The 21,491-nt window shown below is 35.2% G+C and overlaps 1 protein-coding gene across 6 annotated transcripts in view; it reads right to left on the bottom strand.

Annotated features, from left to right (window-relative positions):
- Positions 1-21,491, bottom strand: part of Nmdar2 (NMDA receptor 2) — a 263,323-nt gene that overhangs the window by 148,574 nt on the left and 93,258 nt on the right. For 5 of the 6 annotated variants that reach the window (XM_064063836.1, XM_064063835.1, XM_064063837.1 and 2 more), the window contains exon 2: positions 11,877-12,232. In XM_064063836.1, the coding sequence (XP_063919906.1) occupies positions 11,877-12,232 (356 nt within the window). Of the gene's footprint in view, positions 1-11,876; positions 12,233-16,069; positions 16,096-21,491 lie in introns of those variants that run through there. The other variant, XM_064063840.1, reaches the window with a different exon arrangement.

Below are 21,491 nucleotides of genomic sequence, written 5' to 3' on the forward strand. Positions count from 1 at the left end.
TAACCATAATGCGCTTACATTGTAAAATAACAAATAGTAAAACTGAAAGTAATTATTGCACACGTCTACACGAAGCCTTCAGCCGTGAGCACCCAAATTTTCCACTTACTATTCAAAACTTAGCGCTATAGTTAAAAACAATACATTACGTTATAAACCCAAAATACCACTGACAATAATTGATGTAGACACCAACAACACACAACCACATTACAGGTTGATATATCCATCAATAATAATTTTGTGAAACACGACACCTCGAAGTAATATCCCAATTAGCTTACAAAACACTAACAACGCACAATCACAGACACTATACCTGACACAACTACCTATTAAAAAATTGTCAGACACTCACAACTGCTAAATTAACATCCCAAGTAAACTACAAAACATAACACGGTATCCATCATCTTCAACAAATAATAATAACACATGCTTTAAAAATGAAGATACTTCGATCAAAACAGTAAATAGCACCTTTCAATTCCACATAAATTTCCAAAATGAAATAGAAGACAAATTTAAATTCACTTTTGTAACATATTCCGGATTAAAACCGAATGATAGACATTCGCTTCCATGTCAGTGTTATTCTCAAAAATTTCTAGCAATTGTCGAAATAACGAACCGATACGTTTTACCTAAATATCTCAAAAACTCTACTCTTTTGAAAAACTTCACATAAATCACACAATTATCTACTGTGCAGCTTTAGCTCATACCTACGCTGCTCCACACTGGGAAACAAGATTAAGTGCAATATTGACCAAAAATAATTTTTACCCAAAAAAATTTGACCAAAATCGGTATAATAGTTTTGGGGATTATGTGTCTAACAAAAATTGACACAGACAGCGGACGACAGCCTGACAGGCGGACACGGGAGACCCATTCATTCGTACTCTAGGGGTCATGACGCATCGAGAAAATATGAAAGCGGCCAGTCGCCCAATCTGCCCGATTACAATACTTCCTTAGCTTAAGCTCAGGAAGTAATAAAGTTCTTTTTAAAAACAAGTTGATTTAACCAATAAACTTCTCACTTAATACTATATACCAAACAAAGACAATAAATAATACGTAATTGCCACTTAAACATCAGTAGAATGTGAAGTTACGTCACCATATGTTCCTTTGTGTAGACTTTGACTAAGCGGGAATCGGTAATATCAATTACTAAAAACTTACATACTGTTCATTCTGAACACATTTACTGAGCAAATTAGTCAGTGCATTCATTATCAATGGACACATTGACGGAATGAACACTCTGACTTTAACCTAAATGCGCGGTGTTCTATTGAAAAAATCACTAAGTTGGCTTTAATTTTTGTAAACATTGTGAAGTATGTCTATCATAATAAGTAAGTAAACCTAAAATGTAATTGTTGACAGCTGACAACGTGGAAATGTTAATTGTATACAACACAAAAATATGTATTGGTATTACTAAAACACATGCGTTTTTTGCTACGTTTTCTTTTATCAAAAAGGCAACGTCAACTTGATGACTTTTTCAGTTGACCACCGATTATGTACTTATGGAAATGAAAAAGCATAAACAACCCTCCACTGGCGAAAGTTGACAGGACCCTACCATGACCGAGAATCACGACTTCGAATTTCGCTTGTATAGGTATAGTTTAACAGTTACCTCTCTTGGTATTCTGGCTCAAAACATAGAGAAACTTGTCAGTGCCAGAATGACAAACGATAATACTAATCGATATCCATAATCATTAAAAAAAATTGATCAAATATTACTTCAACCGAACTTTCCTCGCCTTTGAAATCCAGCTCTTTAAAAAATATATAAAATTTAATTCTACGATTTTCGTTTTGTGATAACCTGTGTAAAGTAAAAACCGCAGCCCCTGTGCTGTACAAACGATGTAAAATATATTTATGTACGATCGACCAATACTAAATTAATTTTGTACCTCATTCGCGGGCGCAAACTTAGTCTTTTCGGCCCTCGGGCGATAATGAGTCGATTATTGCCCGCTGACAAAATTTTCATTTACATCGAAATGAAAATTTGTTATTTATTTATTAACATGGACAGTTATATCTATTTTACATTCGTTGCAGTTGTTAATATTGAAGCCACAAGGAATGCTGTTGACAAATTCATTGCTGGAGGACCCTTTACTATCAACACCTGTTTCGCTATTTTCATTTTATTGTTTAAAGAATCTTCAATGTAAGACTCGGCTACCACTGACGACTTCCATCCTCCATGGCGTTTTATATTTATCAAGTCTGCACCTTCATTAGCCAAAAGGGTGGCGGACGATCGACGAAGACAGTGTCCGGTGTAGGTGCACGTATCTGGTAATTTCAAAAATGTTGCTACTTTTTTGGGAACCTGGCCCAGAATATTTTTGCCAACAACTTGGGACGTACATTTCCCATTTTTATAAAAAACGAAGAGTCGACGGTGTTTCGTATGTGACGGCCTCAGAGACAGGTATTTTCTAAACAATTGCAGAAAATTCACTGTTATTTCTTCATTATTCAGAACAGTAAATGTTCTATCAATTTTGTTCTTCGTGTTTCTAACTTTCACAATTAGGGCGGATCCTACATCGTCAATATCATCAAGGGTCATTTGACAAAATTCTTCCCTCCGGCATGCCCCAGCAATACCAAAAATTACAGCTACCTGCAATTGTAAAAATACAATAAATGTCAAAAATTTGACTTTTTGCTCACTTTTATCATCAAAAAATTTTCGTCCGGAGCTTCCACAAAGAATTTAATAATTTCTTCCCTGGTAAGTATTTTGGATTTCTTAGGTTTATATCCTTCACTCTGTCGCTTGAGAAAGGCAAATAATTTTTTGAATTGACTTATATCAATGTTTTCTTTTGCTACCAAATTGGCTCGGATCATTGAGTACTTTGACCAGAGCGATGACGGTTTATACACTTTGCACAGTTCGTCAAAATATGTATAGTAGCATACTATCTTCAGTTGCAGCTTGAACATTATTGTCTTTACACCACTTTACAAGCTCATTGTAGGTATTTTCATATAATGCTCTAGATTTCGCCGGTAAAAGATTCAAAGTAATTTTCTTCGCTTGCTCTTATATTGATGTGACACAATCGGCGGCACAATCGTCTTCATCCATACTCTTATTTGGTCACTTCCGCACTTTTAAAAGCAAAACACCAAACGTGAACGCGTTTTCAAAGTTGTTTTTGTTGATAGGTGTTGCTTTAGTTACGAGGATTTGTTACCTCAATGATAAATTGATTTCAGTAGAAGGGAAGGTTCCTTTTAATTATTTTGTGTTTCAAACAAAAAAATGTCGATCGTACATAAAGTTTTGTATGCACCTCTGGCGTAAGCAGCGTCTTTGGCCCTTGTTGTGTTAGAGCACTCGGGCTTTCGGCCCTCTTGCTCTAACCTCCACGCCGCGGGTCAAAAACGCCTTTCTTACGCCCTTGATACATAAATAACTATTAAAGCACATAACTAATTGGATAAAATGTCCTTCAGCACTAGGTAATAGCGACCTGAAGCTCAAGTATTTATTTATGTTTATACATCGAAAGAATTTCACGTAGAAATTAGTTTGATTTGAAAGAATTTGTCTTCTCAAAACAGAGGACTAAAATTACTAATTAAACCACAATCGAAGAAAATGTTCTGAATATTATAATTCTTATTTTATCATTATTATACATATAGAGATGTACGTATTCACACATTTTGGAAAAAATGGGATGACCCGTTGTCAATTTGACCAATAAAAATTTTGCGATGTTGTCATCAACATGGATAATACTAGTCATAGCACAAAATAAAAGTAGTCACAGTGCATTACCAATGCAAGAAAAAAAAAGAAAAGGGGCAAGTTCGGCATTGAAACCACAACCTGCAGGTCGCGTGCATTACGGCACGAAGGCTTGTGCCTGATATTGGTAATACAGGGATATTATACCCTGCAAATTATTTTGCGAAAATTTGAATGCTTAGCTAGAAAAATTGAAAGCGGATTCGTACATTACAGGTATAGGAGTATATTTTGTACGACATTTAAAATGCAAATCATTGAGGTGACGTCATCAAATTGTTGGTGGGGATGATTAGCCAACCAGTTTCGGAGATTACGTGTCTATCACCGCCACTCGCAAAATTTATCATACTCTTTCGTATACAATTCCTCTGATTTATGGAGAATGAGTTTTTCCTGAGCGATTTGAAATTCTTCTAAAATTTCTTTCGAATAAAGGTTTTCCGCTTTTTCAATTTGCATTTTGAAAAACAAATTATTTAACAAATAAACTGCGTATATCTATAAGAACATCAAAATAGTCAACTATGTATTAAGTTGGCACCGGGACCATTCACACAATCGTGTCGGAAATACTCAATATGTCGTTAAAAATATTTTAGAAATTAAAATAAAATAAAGCGTTATATGTGCCACGGGTATAATTGTCGGGTATGGCCCTCGGGAAATTAAAAGCCTTTCTTCTTCGGACTTTAAACATTCCCTCATGCCGTAATCTTTTAATTATGCCTTTAATACATAAATAACTTATCTACCCTTGCGGTGAAAGTGCAACTTATCCTTTTATTATGAGTCGATTAAAGGACTTTTTAACATCTGATGTACAAAAATAGTTGTTTATGACATGTGTAAAAATGCAAAATTATTTTTCGAGTAGGAAATTTTCCGGAGCGAGACCGCCAGCCCGAGTGGAAGTTTAACACGTACATCATACATTTTTGTACGACTCCGCCTTTGAAAGATAAAAAATCATTATTGAAAATTAATATTTGCACAAAAAATCAACTTATGGCGGTGAAACAAAAGATTACTGTTTGTTAGTTACGTCAATTTACGTGAAGAGCAGTTTTCATTTTGTAATGATTTGCAAATTAATCATGATTTTTTTGGAAAGTGAAACGTCTGAAGTAGCACTCCTGGATATTCAAGAAGATGTTCAACAACAGCATAACATCGCCTACAACAAATTTTTAGACTGGTGCAACGTCAAAAAAGGTTGTAGGCAAGTTCACAGAAGACTTTGTATTGGCATAATTATTTTGAAGAAAAGTCCCACATCTGGAAATCTTCCACTCTTTGGGCTCATTTTTCAATGATAAAGTCACCTCTCCATATTAAACGAAACATAGACATTGAATAATACTACAAGGTGTTTGCATTCTTAAAACCTAAATCTGAAAACTACACGCCAAAAAATCAAGCATTCTAACTAGGGAACAGATCGAAACATTCCTAAATAAAACCCTAGATGCACAGCTCTTAATGATGAAAGTGGCTACAATTATAGGACTGTTTGGGGCATGTCGTTGAGAAGAACTTTGCGAGTTGACTGTAGACAATATTAAACATCTGGAAAATATGGTGTTAGTAGAACTTCCAGACACTAAAGCAAAAATTAAACGCATCTTCACCACAATTGGAAAGTACATAGAGTAGTACAGAAAATACGTTTCTTTAAGACTTTCTAATGTCAGCCACCGTCGATTTTTTCTCAGGTTTAGAAACAACAAATAGCGATCTATTAGGTCATTATAGTTTTGTTTTCAGACCTTCGACTAACAAATGCACTGATCACCCAGTTGGTATTAATACTTTCGGAAAGATGCCCTCTGATTTTGCCGAGTTCTTGAAACTGCCAAATTCGAAACAATTTACTGGACATTGTTTTTGGAAGATCATCCGCATCGTTATTAGCGGATTCAGGGACCAATTTGACAACTATTAAACGCCACGGCGGATGGAAGTCATCTGCCGTGGCAGAAGGCTATCTCGAAGATTCCGTGGAGGGTAAGAATAGGACTGCCTCTCAGATTTTACCATCAAACTCCGTTAAAACATCTAACAATCGTCGCGGAAATTCCGTGGAGGAAAAGGAAAAGATTATGTCTCAAATTTCGCCTTCATCTTCCGATGGTTCATTCTTGTCCAATGTGTCAAGCAGTGTCGACTCCGCCGGTTCATCTTTCTTAAATATTTCACGTAATGTCTGCAATAAAGTTTCTGATAACAAGATGTTATCTACTTCTTTCCACAACTTTAGTATTAATAACTGTTCAAACTTTACTGTACATGTAAATGCTGGAAAAATATGATTAAGTTATGTTGTATTTTGATAAAAAATTAATATATAGCTGGTTTCACAAAAAACGGGACAAGATGAGCAAATCAGGTTCTCATAGATCAATGAAAAACAATGAGAATGTGATGTTCATGTAACTGTCATTTGTCCCGTTTTTTTTAAAGCAGCTGTGGTTGTAATTGTTGCTAGCCTGTCATTTTTAACACTAGTGTTAAAAAATTTTGAGCACTTGTAAAAAAATAATTTTTAAATTATCTAACTATGGATTAAATATTTCATTTTTAATGTGAGTCCTACAAAAAAGTATCATGTTTCTACTCCAGCGGAATGTAAGTAGTAGGTACACGCCGCTCAAACACGCTGTTATAGAAATGAATTTTAAACTCCGGCAACAACGTCCTATAAGTGTCAATTATATGAAGTTTGAAAATACATGAAGGTTATGAAATGAAGTTGTCGGTGACCAGTGTTGCAGATATTGCAATAAAAATTATCTGAAATCGTTCTTGAATTTCCTATAGTTGGAAATTGTCTTGACGTATTCTGGAAGTTTATTGTATGTAGAATATATCTGATACGATATTGTTTCCTTTACCATCTACGTTCGTGTTGCTGTTGCGTGGTGCTGTTGTGTAATTCTGATACTGTAGTTATAACACTGGTTTATTTGTGGGTAAGTTTACATTGCTTTTATTTATGATTATGATAATTTGTTATTTTGTAACGTATTTAGTTTCGAAGTTTCCATTGAGTGGAGTCGTTCCATTGGCAGTTTCTTTATGTTATGGGTAAGTATAGACTCGGTAGTTGAAATGTTTTAACTGTTTTATTTTGTAATCTCTGCAAGGTGTTCAACCAAACTTTTGTTACGTTTCCCCATTGTGTGACACTATTAAGTTAATATGCTGTTTCTGCTGGCGCTATATATGACGAAGGTTTTTTGGTTAACTGGTGAACATTGTTTAAGTGCTCCTATAAGGGAAATAATTTTCTATTTGGCTTGACTTCCCTGTTTTATTTTAATATGGTATATCTAAATAATGTTTATTTTTACTTCCAGAGCGTAAGCTAAGGAAATATTGTAATAGGGTCCATCCGACGAATGGTTACTTACATGTTTCTTCGACGTCTCATTGTCCCCAGGGTACGAAAAAATAGATCTCCATTTCTGCCTGTCTGCCTATTTTTATTAAATAGATAATTTCCGAAACCACCGATTGTCGACAAATTTTATATGTGTGTTATCAATATTGTGTAGATGGGAAAACACTAACAAACTTCGTATAATCATCCTCACCAGCAATGTAACGAAGTCACCTCAAATTGTGTATATGTACAAGTTCTTCAGATCCCAGTGATAATAGCTAATATGATTTCCAATTACTTTCAGTCCGTTTATAACACGTCTATAAAGATCAAATTGACTATAATAATCAGACTTCGGCATCGCGGAAGTGATGCTCATTGCCGTCTGATCGCCAGCGCTATTGCAGTCGTGGCCTATAACTTCTGGAATTCTTAATAATAATGACTACTTTTTCTAGGTTTTCCTCAGTTATACGAGTTCTGTTCAACATCACAATTTTCGTGATGATCTTGATGAGATAAACCCTGAATTGCATCAAACGCCACTGAGGTTGAGACTGCACAGTCAGCCAGCCAAATTTATCGCCTGACGTCACGCCTCGTATTTAATATTTGTGTGATCGATTCCCCATCACTTCGGCTGTGTAACTCTGATAATAATATCTATGTTGTTGGTAAAGCAAATTTTTGTTGTCGAGGCCTATCTGTTGAGGAGGTTTTTAAAAATATTTTAAGTTTAAAACTTAATGGAAGTTCGGAGTCTGATGGTATTTCGTCACAATTTGGGATTCAATGTGTTTATAATAATCTACCAAAACCTATTTACTATTTGTTTAAATCTATTTATTGAATCTGGCATATTTCCTAGATTTTGGAAAAATATGTAGTTATATTGTTCCTATTTTCAAGTCGGGTGACAGAGAAATAGTTAAAAATTATATGGGTGTATGTATTACATAAACTTTTAGATTGTTTATTGTCGAAACAACTTAAGCCAGCACCTAGACAATTGATTATCGCGGAAAAGTATGTTTTTTTATGAACATTTTTTCTAAAGCCTTTGACAGAGCTAATCAGAGAAGCTTAATTGATAAATTAAAGGCTATGGAAATTGATGATGTATTCGTTGAGTGGATAGAAAGTTTTATTACAGATAGATATCAGAATGTAAAGATTGGCAAAGCAATCTCAAAATCTATCACTATTAATTCTGGTGTACCGCAAGATTCACATTATTAACGATATCTGCCTTTCAATCCGCTACTGCTGTCAACTTATGCAGTGGAGTGAATGAAACTAAATCTTGACAAATATTACAGAATATCACTTTTTCGAAGAAGGAACTTCAGTTATACCATTGACAATACAGATTTAAAAGTGATATCCGAAATAAAACATTTAGAGGTTATATTTGATTGGAAACTTATAGTTTTATTCAACATATGTAACAAACTACTTAGTAGTAAGGCATCTAAAACGCTAGGTTTAATTAATAAGTCTCTGTCAGATTTTGGTTTTGACACTTACAGGATTGTTTATTGCACATTAGTTAGATCTATACTAGAATATGCTTGCATTATTTGGTCACCCTTATACATAACGCACATCAAAAATATTGAAGAGTCCAGAATTTCTTTTTACGTACTTAAAAACTGATGTAATATTTGTATATACGTTATTCAATGGCACTACTGATTGCAGCGAATTATTAAATTTATTTGCTCTTAACACTCCCAGTCGATTTCTCATAAGCAATCCACCGTTTTTACACGCAGCTCCATAGGACCAATTATGGATTCTCATCTCCAATTGGACGAATACTACGAGAAGCAAATTGCCACATGGACTTGGATCATTTAGCCGGTTCAAGACACAATGCAGAATTTTACATCTGTAGTTTAATTTTTTTTATCTTCTTTTTCCTTTCCAGATGATCTTAAAAATGTTAAAATAAACTTAAGGCGTGTACAAAATTTTAGAGCAATCGGTGTTTTTCCAAAAATACTAGTTTGTACGTTTTAAATAGGAAATAATTAGCAAAATTTAGCGATGACGTTTTCGCATTTATGGTGGGGATGAGCAGACAAATTTTTTTTAATGCCTTTGCCTTACCACGTACACGACATTTAATATCTATATATTTATATTATCTATAAATCTAAAATTTCACAGTAATGGTCCATTAGTTTTAGAAGTAATCTGTCTAACGGTAGATGACACATAGAGAATAACAGAAGATCTACTTTTTCGTATTTTAGGAGCTATGAAATATCGAGGAAAGAGCACATTAACCATTCGTCAAAGTGTAATACTTTCATAGTCAACACTGTTTCAAATTAAATATAGCAGTATCTTCGAAAATTAGCAATTGCAACCTCAAACATCGGTTTCAAATTCAACCTTACTTTGAGTGCTCAAATTTTGATTGTGTTTTTATTTTTATCGAAACGTGTTTGTTAGCACATTTTGTCGAGTGTGTACAAATTTTTCATATTAACTTTTAAAATACTGGTTAATATATGTAATTACATCAAAATATTGTCACACTAAATTACATAAATCCTTAACTAGAATTGCTACAGATTCGATAAAATAAACTATATCGTCAGCAATAAAAGAAACAAAATTCCAAGGGACCTATCATTCCAGTTTTATTTCTCAATGTTCACTTCACGTTTTGGTCGATATCGTGAGAAAATTCGCTAGTAGGGCTAACACATGCAATAAAAATAAGTGTAATGTATTTTTTACTGCTGTGCAGAATATCCTTGTTTATGGAACATAATCGCACCTTCAGTGGAAGCTACAGTAGGCATAGCACAAAAAAAAGAAATGAGAAAAATATAAACATTTTTGCGTATAAATTATATAAATGCCCCATTTTTTAATTTAGATGATTTGGATGGATTCGTTAGAGGTTATTATTAGGTACATTATTAATTATTATTTATTTTTACTGTCTATACAGAAAGTCGTTTTCCGGGTTTGGATTGCGTCAATTTTATGAAGTAGAAGATATTTACTTCCAGTACTGTTTTCTTCTCTCTCGAACTTTTCGTTCTTCTGGTTCTTTATTTCTTAATATCCTCTACGAAAATAAACGACCGTCGAAATTCTTTTCAAAACTGACATGGTCAAAATTCGGAAAACATTTCTATTATTAACCCTGTTGAGAAAAACCCTAGATTCCTTTATCTATATGTCATAAAACACAGTTATTCAACATTTTATATAATTCTACGATTTACTAATTCTTAGTGGTTGCCCTATACTTACAATACAGTGTAGGGTAACAGGATTATTGATTATTATGTATAAAATGATTTTTTGGTTGATATTTGTTTATGTACGTAGTATATGAATAATTTACCCGAATTCATTTAATTCCCACTATTTTGAGTATGAAGTTAAACAATTATTCATAGTTGTACATAAATCATCATCCTCATAAATTTTTGGGAGTAGAGTTGTAGATTTTAAAATGGTTGTTCAACCATGAATGTGTAATTCATGTGTAAAATATGTGTTTGTATTTGAGTCTTTGTATATATTTTGATCTTAGATATGATGCGCTCTATGCTGAATTGAATATTCAAATTGTGACAATATTAATTTATTCAACTTCAAAATTTTTAAATTTCCTACTAAACTGTTTGGTAAAAAACCTACATTTGCAATAACGAAAATTAAAATTGAAATTTGGATGTATCGTTAGCATTAAGTCTATGGATAATTGCAAATATTTTAAATTTCGTCTTAATTTGTTTTTAGTACGAAACAAGTCTTTGGTATTTCTTTTTCAGTACGATGAGAGTATGTTCGCTGATGAATGACAACTTACATAACTTGTAAAGGACATTTTGTACAGAATTCTTATATATTCTTATATTAATTATACTTTTAACTTTATACTCTTATTGTAATCACAAGTGTATAAATCTGTGTTCCTCAGAAAACAATGTAAAATTACTATTTAGGGTTTAAGCGTGAATTACTGAGTTGAACACGCGTTGTTAAATGATTCTTGATCATTATTTTGTAATTTAAGAAGAATGTATATTCATCTATACTCCTAAAGTCTTTAGGTTCTACATTTGTTAAAAGCCGGAGTATCCATTACATTGTTCGATTATTAAGGGGAGCAAAATATTTATCAACAACGGACGAATATTTGTTAAAACAGAGTTTTAATGAGATATTCTTTTTTTACTTAGTTGGTTAAAAAGCTCACAGAAATGTCTGCTGTCTATCGGATTACGCGTCATTCAAATTTAGAATCATTTTAACACAAAACTATCTATTTTCCCAAGTTAAGTTTAAATTGGTGAACAATTTCAGCCCCAAAGATAAATATGGTATACGCTAAACAAATTAATATTGTACAACACTACTTTTAATTGTTTGGCTGCTTACATGTTATGTGAAACTCTGGTTTATTATTACGAAACAGAATTCGGCAAGCGGTAAACCCTCGTTTTCATTTTAGTCAAAATGCATCAAATTCAGCGCTCCAGCACCTCTACCACACCCTGCATTGAAAAGGATTTTACTTCCACGTTGTGCGTGTATCGTATATCAAATAAATACAAACACGCAAGTATTTAGTTGATTACATTCATTAAAAATAATTTCATAATCAAGCGGTTAACGATTAAGTACTTATTTAACATGTGTTAACCTTACCTGCATGGCTGACACTCTTTCACGAACAGCTTGAATGAAATCATCGTGACCAGCAATTGGGCTCGTAACAACAGAAAACTGGTGCCATTTGTATCTTTCTAAAATGCTCAACATAGCGGCAGTTTGATGTTCTAATGATGGAGCCAATTGAAGTTGCAGAGACGATTGTGAAGCCCTTCTTTCCAATCCTGAATTATCTGCATTCCAGGCGATGACGGGTATTCCAAGATAGCCAGCCAATTGAAGGAAATATTGCGCGGATGCCGTGCTTCGTCCGTATTTCTCGTAATTCATTAGATATAAAATGGCCGACACGTTAACCGAAAGGAATTCTTTACAAAGGGATTTTAATATAGCTGAAACAAAGAGAAATTCTTTGTAAGTAAATCTTCCCAGCATAGGGCACATATAGGTACTTCAAATTACATAACAGTAAGCTAAAATTATCAAATTATGATTGTACGGCATAGTGGAATGGAGCATATGCTCGAGACAGTTTTGAAATGAATTGCTGTATTTACTGTGCTGCATGAAAAGATTCTGTTGACAAAATCACAGAGTTTTTCTTTAGGTATCTTTATTTAGTCCTTACATATACAAGGTGACTGCGAAATACATGCAAAAAAAAATGGGAAATAGCTCACAATATGATTATGTCACTGGCAAAAATTCACGGTCCTCAGTGGTAGCACTGTCTAGAAAAAAATATTTGAAATTAAATGTAAATTGTTATACGCGCCGCTGGTAATGTTTCGTGACCTACATAATTACTGCAATGAATGGGCAGGCGACTCGGATTAAGAACTAAAAAAGTAACTTTATCAGGCACTTTTTTAATCGCAACGTGAAAAACACGAAAAGGGCCTGTCATTATCGAGCGGTCGTTGAAATCGGTGTATGGTCCAGTTTTCCAATGCAAAGTGTGTCGATATGGTAATTGGTGTGCGCGAACATTTGCATCAGTGGTACAGCATCTCCGAGATCATGGTACCTTCAACCTCAAACTCACGATGGCGGTCGTGATGGGACAGAAAGAAGAAATTGGTTTTCGCAGCTTGTAGTGCATCCTACATTAAAAGAACACGGTCACATACATACCATGTTGACAAAGTGCACGGTTTGGAGCCCGCTGGCTGTCCACGTTGTGTAACTCACTTTTTGTCCGATGGAACTCCACATAGTCGTCAACAAGTACGATTTCAAGAGACGGTTTGCGATAAATGTGTATCGGTGGGATGAAAGAGTTCGTTTGTGGAAATCAACATTGTCCAGAAATTATCGAATAGTTTCAACAAGTGAAAGTGGCAGCCGCTACTCCGGTGTTTTTTTACCTATCAACAAACCTCTTCCGACGCTCTGACGCCTGTATTGCTAGTCAAGGACAACATTTTCAACATTTCTTGTAAAAAGGTAGTAGCATTCTAAGTTGCTGTTATTTCTGTTCCAATAAACAATGTAAAATCGTTGTGATAAGGACCAAACATCCGTCAGAATCAAAGTACCAAATATGCAAATATTTTAACAACGGCATCCCCCACCCTAGTAGAGCCGAAATATAGAAAAAACAAATTAAAAATCGAATGGGATAAAACCCCCATGAACCACCTTCGATACGAAGGCACTGAGCCACCTTGTAAACAGAGTTGGAAAAACATTCGAATAAAAACGACCCAAACACTTTCAGTTTCAATTAAAAGTAAAACCGACTTTTTGCTGCTTATCATTCGTTCATTCATTTATCATTCATCGTTAAACGTCGTCAGTGTGAAAGTTTTTTGGTAATTTTGATTCTGACGGATGTTTGGTCCTTGCCACAACGATTTTACATTGTTTATTGGAACAAAAATACGAGCAACTAAGAATGCTACTACCTTTTTACAAGAAATGTTGAAAATGTTGTCCTTGACTAGCAATACAAGCGTCAGAGCGTCGCAAGAGGTTTGTTGATAGCTAAAAAAACACCGGAGTAGCGGCTGCCACTTTCCCTTGTTGAAGCTCTTCGATAATTTCTGGACACTGTTGATTTCCACAGACGAATTGTTTCATCCAACCAATACCCGTTTCTCGAAAACCGTCTCTTGAAATCGTACTTGTTGACGACTATGTGGAGTTCCATTGGACAAAAAGTGAGCTACATAACGTGGACAATCAGCGGGCTCCAAACCGTGCACTTTGTCAACATGGTATGGTTGTGACCGTGTACTTTTAATGTAGGATGCACTACAAGCTGCGAAAATCCAATTTCTTCTTTCTGTCCCATCACGACCACGATCGTGAGTTTGAGGTTAAAGGTACCATGATCTCGGAGATGCTGTACCACTGATGCAAATGTTCGCGCACACAAATTACCATATCGACACACTCTGCATTGGAAAACTGGACCACACCGATTTCAACGACCGCTCGATAATGACTGGCCCTTTTCGTGTTTTTCACGTTGCGATTAAAAAAGTGCCTGATAAAGTTACTTTTTTGGTTCTTCCTCCGAGTCCCCTGCCCATTCATTGCAGTAATTATGTAGGTCACGAAACATTACCAGCGGCGCGTATAACAATTTACATTTAATTTCAAATAATTTTTTCTAGACACTGCTACCACTTAGGACCGTGAATTTTTGCCAGTGACATAATCATATTGTGAGCTATTCCCCTTTTTTTTTTTTTTGGATGTATTTCGCAGTCAGCCTGTATACCTACATTTGCTATTTTATTAAAAAATGTGCACTTTACAGATAGATATAGGAGACTTGGCTAAAACGTTAATTCGAGATTGAGGAACATAAAATAGCAAATGCCTGACAGATATTGCAACATCTTGGAATGCGAAAATTTAATTCTGATAACAATTCAGGGCAGTTTATATTGCTGTGCAGTAAGTTATAAAGAAATGGTATCATTAAAAGTTTCCCTCGGACACGTCAAGTTAAATCTGGACAACAATGCACCTTGAATTTTGGATAAGAATCAGGAGTTTGAGAGATTTTGAATAATTTCCAGGTTTTTACCATGTACTTCATAAATCACAGCACCATATTCCAATTTGGATCGAACAAGAGAACAAACAATAGGTTCAGCTTACGTTGCTTAGAAAAATTTCTGCAGCTGCAATATATAAATCCGTTTACTTTGTAAGCTTTCGAGATAATAAGTAACTGTTATTAAAGTTAGCCTACTATTAAAAATTATCTCCAGCTATCTACTGTACTGATGGGACGACCGTTGACGCATATATGAATAAGAACTGTGAACTGTTTACGTGAAAGTGACAAGACTTTGCACTTCAGAATGTTAAGTAGTAGGTGATGACGTGATCACCAAGAATACAGAATATCACTACGCAGCTGTAATAAGATGCAATTTTCCACAGAACTGATTTTAGCATATATTATAATTTCAGATCATCCGCACACAATAATGTTGTACATGGAAGCACTGCTGCAAGATCACCGATAAAGTACAGAAACAATAAGTTTGAACCCTGTGGACTGAATAAATGAATTGGAATTAATGTTTTGAGATATGATAATCAACGTTCTGTTGTCTAGATAAGAGAAAAACTCTAGATGAAAAGGCCGTATGTGAGTATGTCGAATTCTGTAAAACATTTGATTGCGTAAATCAGAAAATGTTATGATACAAACTAGAAAGGATATGTATAGCAGAAATTCCATTGCATTGATTTAATTTCTGTTTGTCACATCATAGCCAATTAGTCAAACTTCTGCTAGCAACATCCAACGTAGCAAAAAATAACTCAGGCTTTCGCAGTGATACATTTTGGGTTCTATGTTATTCACGGTTTATGTTAATGACGTTTCAATATATACAACATCCTCAGTGTTCACTTACGGCATACGTGGATGATACTAATGTATTAATAATAGGAGGGGTACTCTGTAATAAATATTTGAGATATTAAAATTAGTGGGTTTTAGGAAATTAATATTATAGTGGCATGATCCCTTTGTCACATGAGTACGCAAGTGTCAGTTCATCACTGTGTTTAAGTTATTAGAAACTGTAGAGGGACTGAAAATGATAGAAACGTGGATTTAGAAGGAGAACCATGATTTAAAGATTTAAAAAAGATAAGATATAGTAAAACCAGGTCTATGGTTCCTTTTCAATAGCGCAGTACGCTATTCTACAGTGCTCCATGTTATAACAATTACAAAATTGTCCAAGTCGACTCACCTTAAATGAAATATCAGGCAGTGCATTCAAAGCCAGATAAATAAGAGTTCCTGCAAACTCGCAAGTAGGTCGTTGATGTACCCCCGTTGGTGCACTGTTACTTTACCGTTGATTTGATTGAATTGTTCTACTTCCAGAAAATGTTTCAAGTTGCCGAACTCTCTAATTTCAAAATAACTGGACAACTTTCTGCCAATTTCGGTTCTTTTCTTTTTGTTACGGGACCATCTACATAAACAGCTATTAATGTTGCGTCTTACCCTAAACCCATGCGAAAAATACATGAATCAGACGCCGCAACAGTTGCTCCAATCTTGTTCAGTTTCCCGCAGAGTTTGAAGTACCAGCTTCTGCCGAAACCCACACAATGCCTTTTTAAGCAGACAAACCCCATCACGTTTCAGCCTTCACTTTAATCGGCTTTTCGGCGGTCTCGGACTCGATAATATGTCCCTTAAAATTTCATAAAAACTTTTTGACGGTTTCATTAATACATATTTACTCCTCGAGTTCCCTGTTTAGCTCTGCTGTTGTAATATCAAATTGTCTAATCTTCATTCTGTATGGCTGCCAAGGAAGCCACTCGCCGAACGGAACTAAATCGGGTTACCGGAGCAAATGTCTCCGAAAAATGAACGCCGGGCTGCTAGCTAAATCCCTCAGGTACCAGACGAGCTCTTCTTCTATTATAGCGTCCGGCGTGAACTTATTTCATAAAACAATACGACTAGTACGACTACCTACGACCTTACCCTGCTTGGAACGGTCTACGAAAATAAATGTGTTATTCTTTAGAATTGACGTAAGTTCGGCTGCGCTTGCGCGTCGTCAGTCACGTACGTGCGATCTTGCCATCACCTGCCGCATGGGGACCTCAAATAGATGGGTTCTAGGCAATTCTTGGTCTGGCCCTGGTTCCTGTTCTATTTTTGGTCAACCTGTTGGTCTAATTTCGTCTCCATCGTATGCAATCTCGTCATCGACAGGGTCTTCGTGTTCTTCAACAACGCAAGGAGTAGGAGTTTCGTCAACGCTAATACTTGGAGGAGCGGAAGGCACCTCCAAGCCTTCGATTTATTCTGCACTTGTTCGCAGTCGTTCACATCTTTTCTTTTCTTCATCGATCATATACGATATGCTTTGGATTCGTCAGCATATCCAAGAAAAATTCCCTCTTCTCCGCTAGCATCGAGCTTGCCTTTTCCGGGCTCTCTATTCAAATAGAAAATCTTACCTCCAAACACGCTGCAGTCAGGTATATTCGGTGCCTTGCCGAATCAGTTCAAAACGAGACTGGTAACTGACTCCATTAACAGACATGTCGCGGTGTCCAGAATGGTTCAGTTCTTCCTTTCTGCGATACTGTTTTGCTCGAATTATACGGTACCGTTGATCATCTTGAGACGCCACGTTTGTTCAGAAATTTTTTCATTTCTTGATTCGTATACTCGCGACTAGTGTTAGACTGTGTGCATTTAACACTTTTCCTTTTCTGATTTTCAACTAGAGCCAGATACTTAGTTGTTGCTTGAAATACTTCGGACTTTTTCTTCAGAAATTTAAGTTCACACCACCTTGTCGCCTATAAATTTGATAAAATACCTTAGTTCGCGCCCTCTAAGAACTCCGTTCTCATCGGCTCACACAAATCGGTATCTACAATATCTAAAATACCTGATTGTCTATTGGAACCTCTTATAAATGGAGTTCTTGACATCTTCCTCTTCATACAGACGTAGCAGTAAAATTTCTGAGCTGAGTTCTTGAGGTGTACGCCCCCCTCCACGCGTTTGTTACGTACGGCATCCGAAATGTCCCTTACACATGGGTGATCCAGTGATCTGTACAAGAGATCGAGTGTGATTATTTTGTCTTTCTTCGAAGTCAAACTTGCTTCTGCCGTGGTCCTACGTATACAATACAAATCACCAATTCTCTCAGCCCGTAGTCTCACATTTGACTATAATCCAAAACCTCAGCTTCATTCGATAATGACCGATGAAACATGTTGTTTCAACAATATAATGAAGGTCCTCACATTGCACACAGAACCTGATCCTTCTTTCAAATTGCAGGAATAAAGTTTTGCCGTGGTCCCTCAGTTCTCCAGATTGAACACATGATAAGAACACCAACGATATTACAAAATCTTCCACAGACCTTAGCTCAACTACAGTAGCAATTTGAAGTTACTTGGGACGAACTACCCCAAGAGGAAATCGATCCCATAACTGAATCGATGCCCATCAGACGCCCAAGAATGCATTCAAAAGGGGGTGGCCAAATGCGTGATTAATTTTTTCTTTTGTTTGTTGTTTCTAATGATTGAAATTTTAACTGTACTAACCAATAAATAAGACTAATAAAAATAAGCGACACTAAAACCAACTTCAAAAAATTGTTAGTTATTTTCCTGGTGTTGCACTTTGCTTCTAATCTGAGTTAGTAGGTTTATTTGTTGTAGATACAGGAAAATAGGGTTAATTCTATTTTTTCAGAAAGCAAGCAGTAAGCCACGAACTGCTTTACAGTCACTCTTGGCGAAATACAGTAATCAAAACGACAACAAAAATCCAAAGCGACTACAAAGGAACTTCAATATTTAATTTACAAGTGTAAATCAAACAGATAGTGATGTCGAACTTAATGTCTAGAATCGTATTGTGTGAATGTATTAATTAATTATTTCCAGACTGTATAAGTCTTATTTCCATTATGTTCGTCGAATGGAAGTCCAAGGATTGTTCTCTATACATCCTGTTCATCTGTATGAGATAACGTTAATCCATTTAAATAACTATACCTTTTGTGTGGCCAAATGTTCATTACTGACTTATGTATTGTCCAAAAAAAAATAAATTAATATGTGATGTAAGATATCGAGTAATTAAAAATTTGGGGGTCTAGGATTAAAAAAATCGAGACGGATTCATAAAATACAAGTGTAGGAGGATATAAAAACTGAATAACTGTTGCCATGAACAATCTTGTGGTGACGTTATCACATTGTTAGTGGGGATGATTAGACAAATTTTGGTTAGATTTTAACCATTTACCGATATTCCTAAAACACGTACAAAACTTGACAACATACGGTAGGAGATCTAAGTTTCATACTGCAAGGGTCATGAAACGTACAGACAAGATGACAGGAGCCACGGAATTAAAAATTGGATTGTTTCTTTCAAGAGGGATAAATTTATGATTGCAGATGACAACAGACCTGGAAGACCGATTTCTGTGTCTACCCCCGAAAATATGGATGCAATTCACAACATGATTTTGTCAGATCGTCGGATTGGGATTAAACAATCATATATTAGAGACACTAACAATTTAATGTGAGCGTGTACATCACATAATTCACTTCGATCTGGATGTGAAAAGAAAATATGGAAAATTAATTCCTGAATGCTTGAATGCTGATCAAAATCCAGCAAGAGTGAAAGCGTCGTGTTCCTTGGGCGTCTGTTTTTACGACGAATCTGATTTTTTAAACCGTGTTAATGCCAAGGATGAAACGTGATAACATCTGCTTGTAATGAATATAATGAAAGGTTAAATGTTTAGATAATGGTGACAGTCTTTGAGAATATATATATATATAGAACTTGATATCTGGTCAGAGCTCATACAAAATTTATATTTCATATTACAAATTACATCAAAAGGATCATCTTAAGTCAATGAATTTAATATTATATCATATAACTACTTTCTTGCTTATAACACTCCATATAGTATCCGAAACACTAAAAGTAATGAAACAGTTAAAAAGAAATCAGCAAATCTATTTACAATAACATGAGGATCATTAAGAGATACATCACTATTCATTATAGATCAAGCTGTTGGCTATTTTATCCCTTTTTTGTGATAGAACCTTGGCAAAAGGAAAATATTCTGCCGGATTAGAAGAAATTGGCTCGTCTGAAGCTGCGATCCACTGTTTATAATCATTAGCTTTCTAACTTTAGCAGCCTCCCTAATTTTAAAATTTTCAGTTTTTAATTCAGTAGATATACATTTCTAAGGCAGGCATATAGTTTTTCTTTCTTTTTACTTTCCGAGTGTAAGGTAATCCAGTCTATCTGGCGAATGGCTGCCTTCAAATTTTCTCGGTGGGTCATGGTCATGACCCCTAGAGTACGAAAAAACAGGTCTCCCGTTTCCATCTATATGTCTGTCCACCGTCTGTGTCGCTTTTTGTTAGACAGAAAATCTCCGAAACTAGCGGACCGATTGTTGAGAAATTTTATAGGTATATGTATTATGAATATCATGTAGATGGTAAAACGCTAACCAAACTTTGTCTAATCGTCCCCACCAACAACGTGATAACGTGACCTCGAAATTGTACATACTAAATGGGCTTTAATTTGTATAAAATAACGTACTCCTACACGTATAATGTACGAATTCGTGTTTTTACCCGAAACGTTCAGAGTTTTGGAAAAAAAAATCAAAATCGTGGAACAAGAATTTACAATATGATTTTGAATCTGCAAAACCGAAAGCTTTGAAATCTTGCAGTACCTATTTTAAAGTTACGATAAGTGTGCTAAATTTTTAATCAAAATATATTTGCTTATCCCCCTCAAATAATTGATGACGTTACCTCAAAATTTTACTGGATTCCGTACTATGATACAAAAGGAAACGAAACTTTTGCGGTATAGTTTTTCATATTCTGTAAGGTTATGTGGCCCCTTGAAACCCAGTAATGCGGAATAACAATCCCTTTTATGTTGTTGGTCACTGGCGCAAATCTACCGTCATTTATATAAAGGTTTTGCGCCAACATCTTACCAACGGACGCAAATTTTGCTTCAGCTATATTGGTTATCTGTATTCACAGCGGTTTTTCCAAAACAGATAAAACTGCAAAGCTTCTATCTATTTACAATTGGAACGTGTAGATTTCAAAAACAAAACCGCGTAATATGATAATACAACGTGGATTCTGAGTACTGGAAGAATAACGCATTTTCTTGAACCCGTCTCTGGAACAGATATCGGACGGATGCAGGTACCGTTAAAAAAATTTACAATTATTGTGGGTTTGCCTTATTAACTGCTCCATTGTCGACTTCACAACACCCGAATTTTATAACATTACCTTACCCTTACATAATTTGGAAAACTTGTGTATACTAATATTTTCGAAATATCTAACTGGCTGATAAAAAATATGTGTGTCCATACGTTTGAAAAGCCAAATTTTTTTGGAAGAAATAACATGAGAAGAAGTATTTTAGGAAGATCTGATCATATGACAACACTGTTTCAAAATTAATCATAAAATGATCGTTTTAAAATTAGGAGGATTAGTTCTTTGCATTTATTTCCAAGAAAAGATGATGACTGTCTAGTTTAACAGCAGGTAACTCATTACATTTTACAATATTTTGCCAAAAGATTT

The sequence above is a fragment of the Zophobas morio genome, unplaced genomic scaffold (assembly GCF_036711695.1).
Source record: "Zophobas morio isolate AGI-343-1 ecotype UQ-CSIRO unplaced genomic scaffold, CSIRO_AGI_Zmor_V1 ptg000024l, whole genome shotgun sequence".
Taxonomy (NCBI): domain Eukaryota; kingdom Metazoa; phylum Arthropoda; class Insecta; order Coleoptera; family Tenebrionidae; genus Zophobas; species Zophobas morio.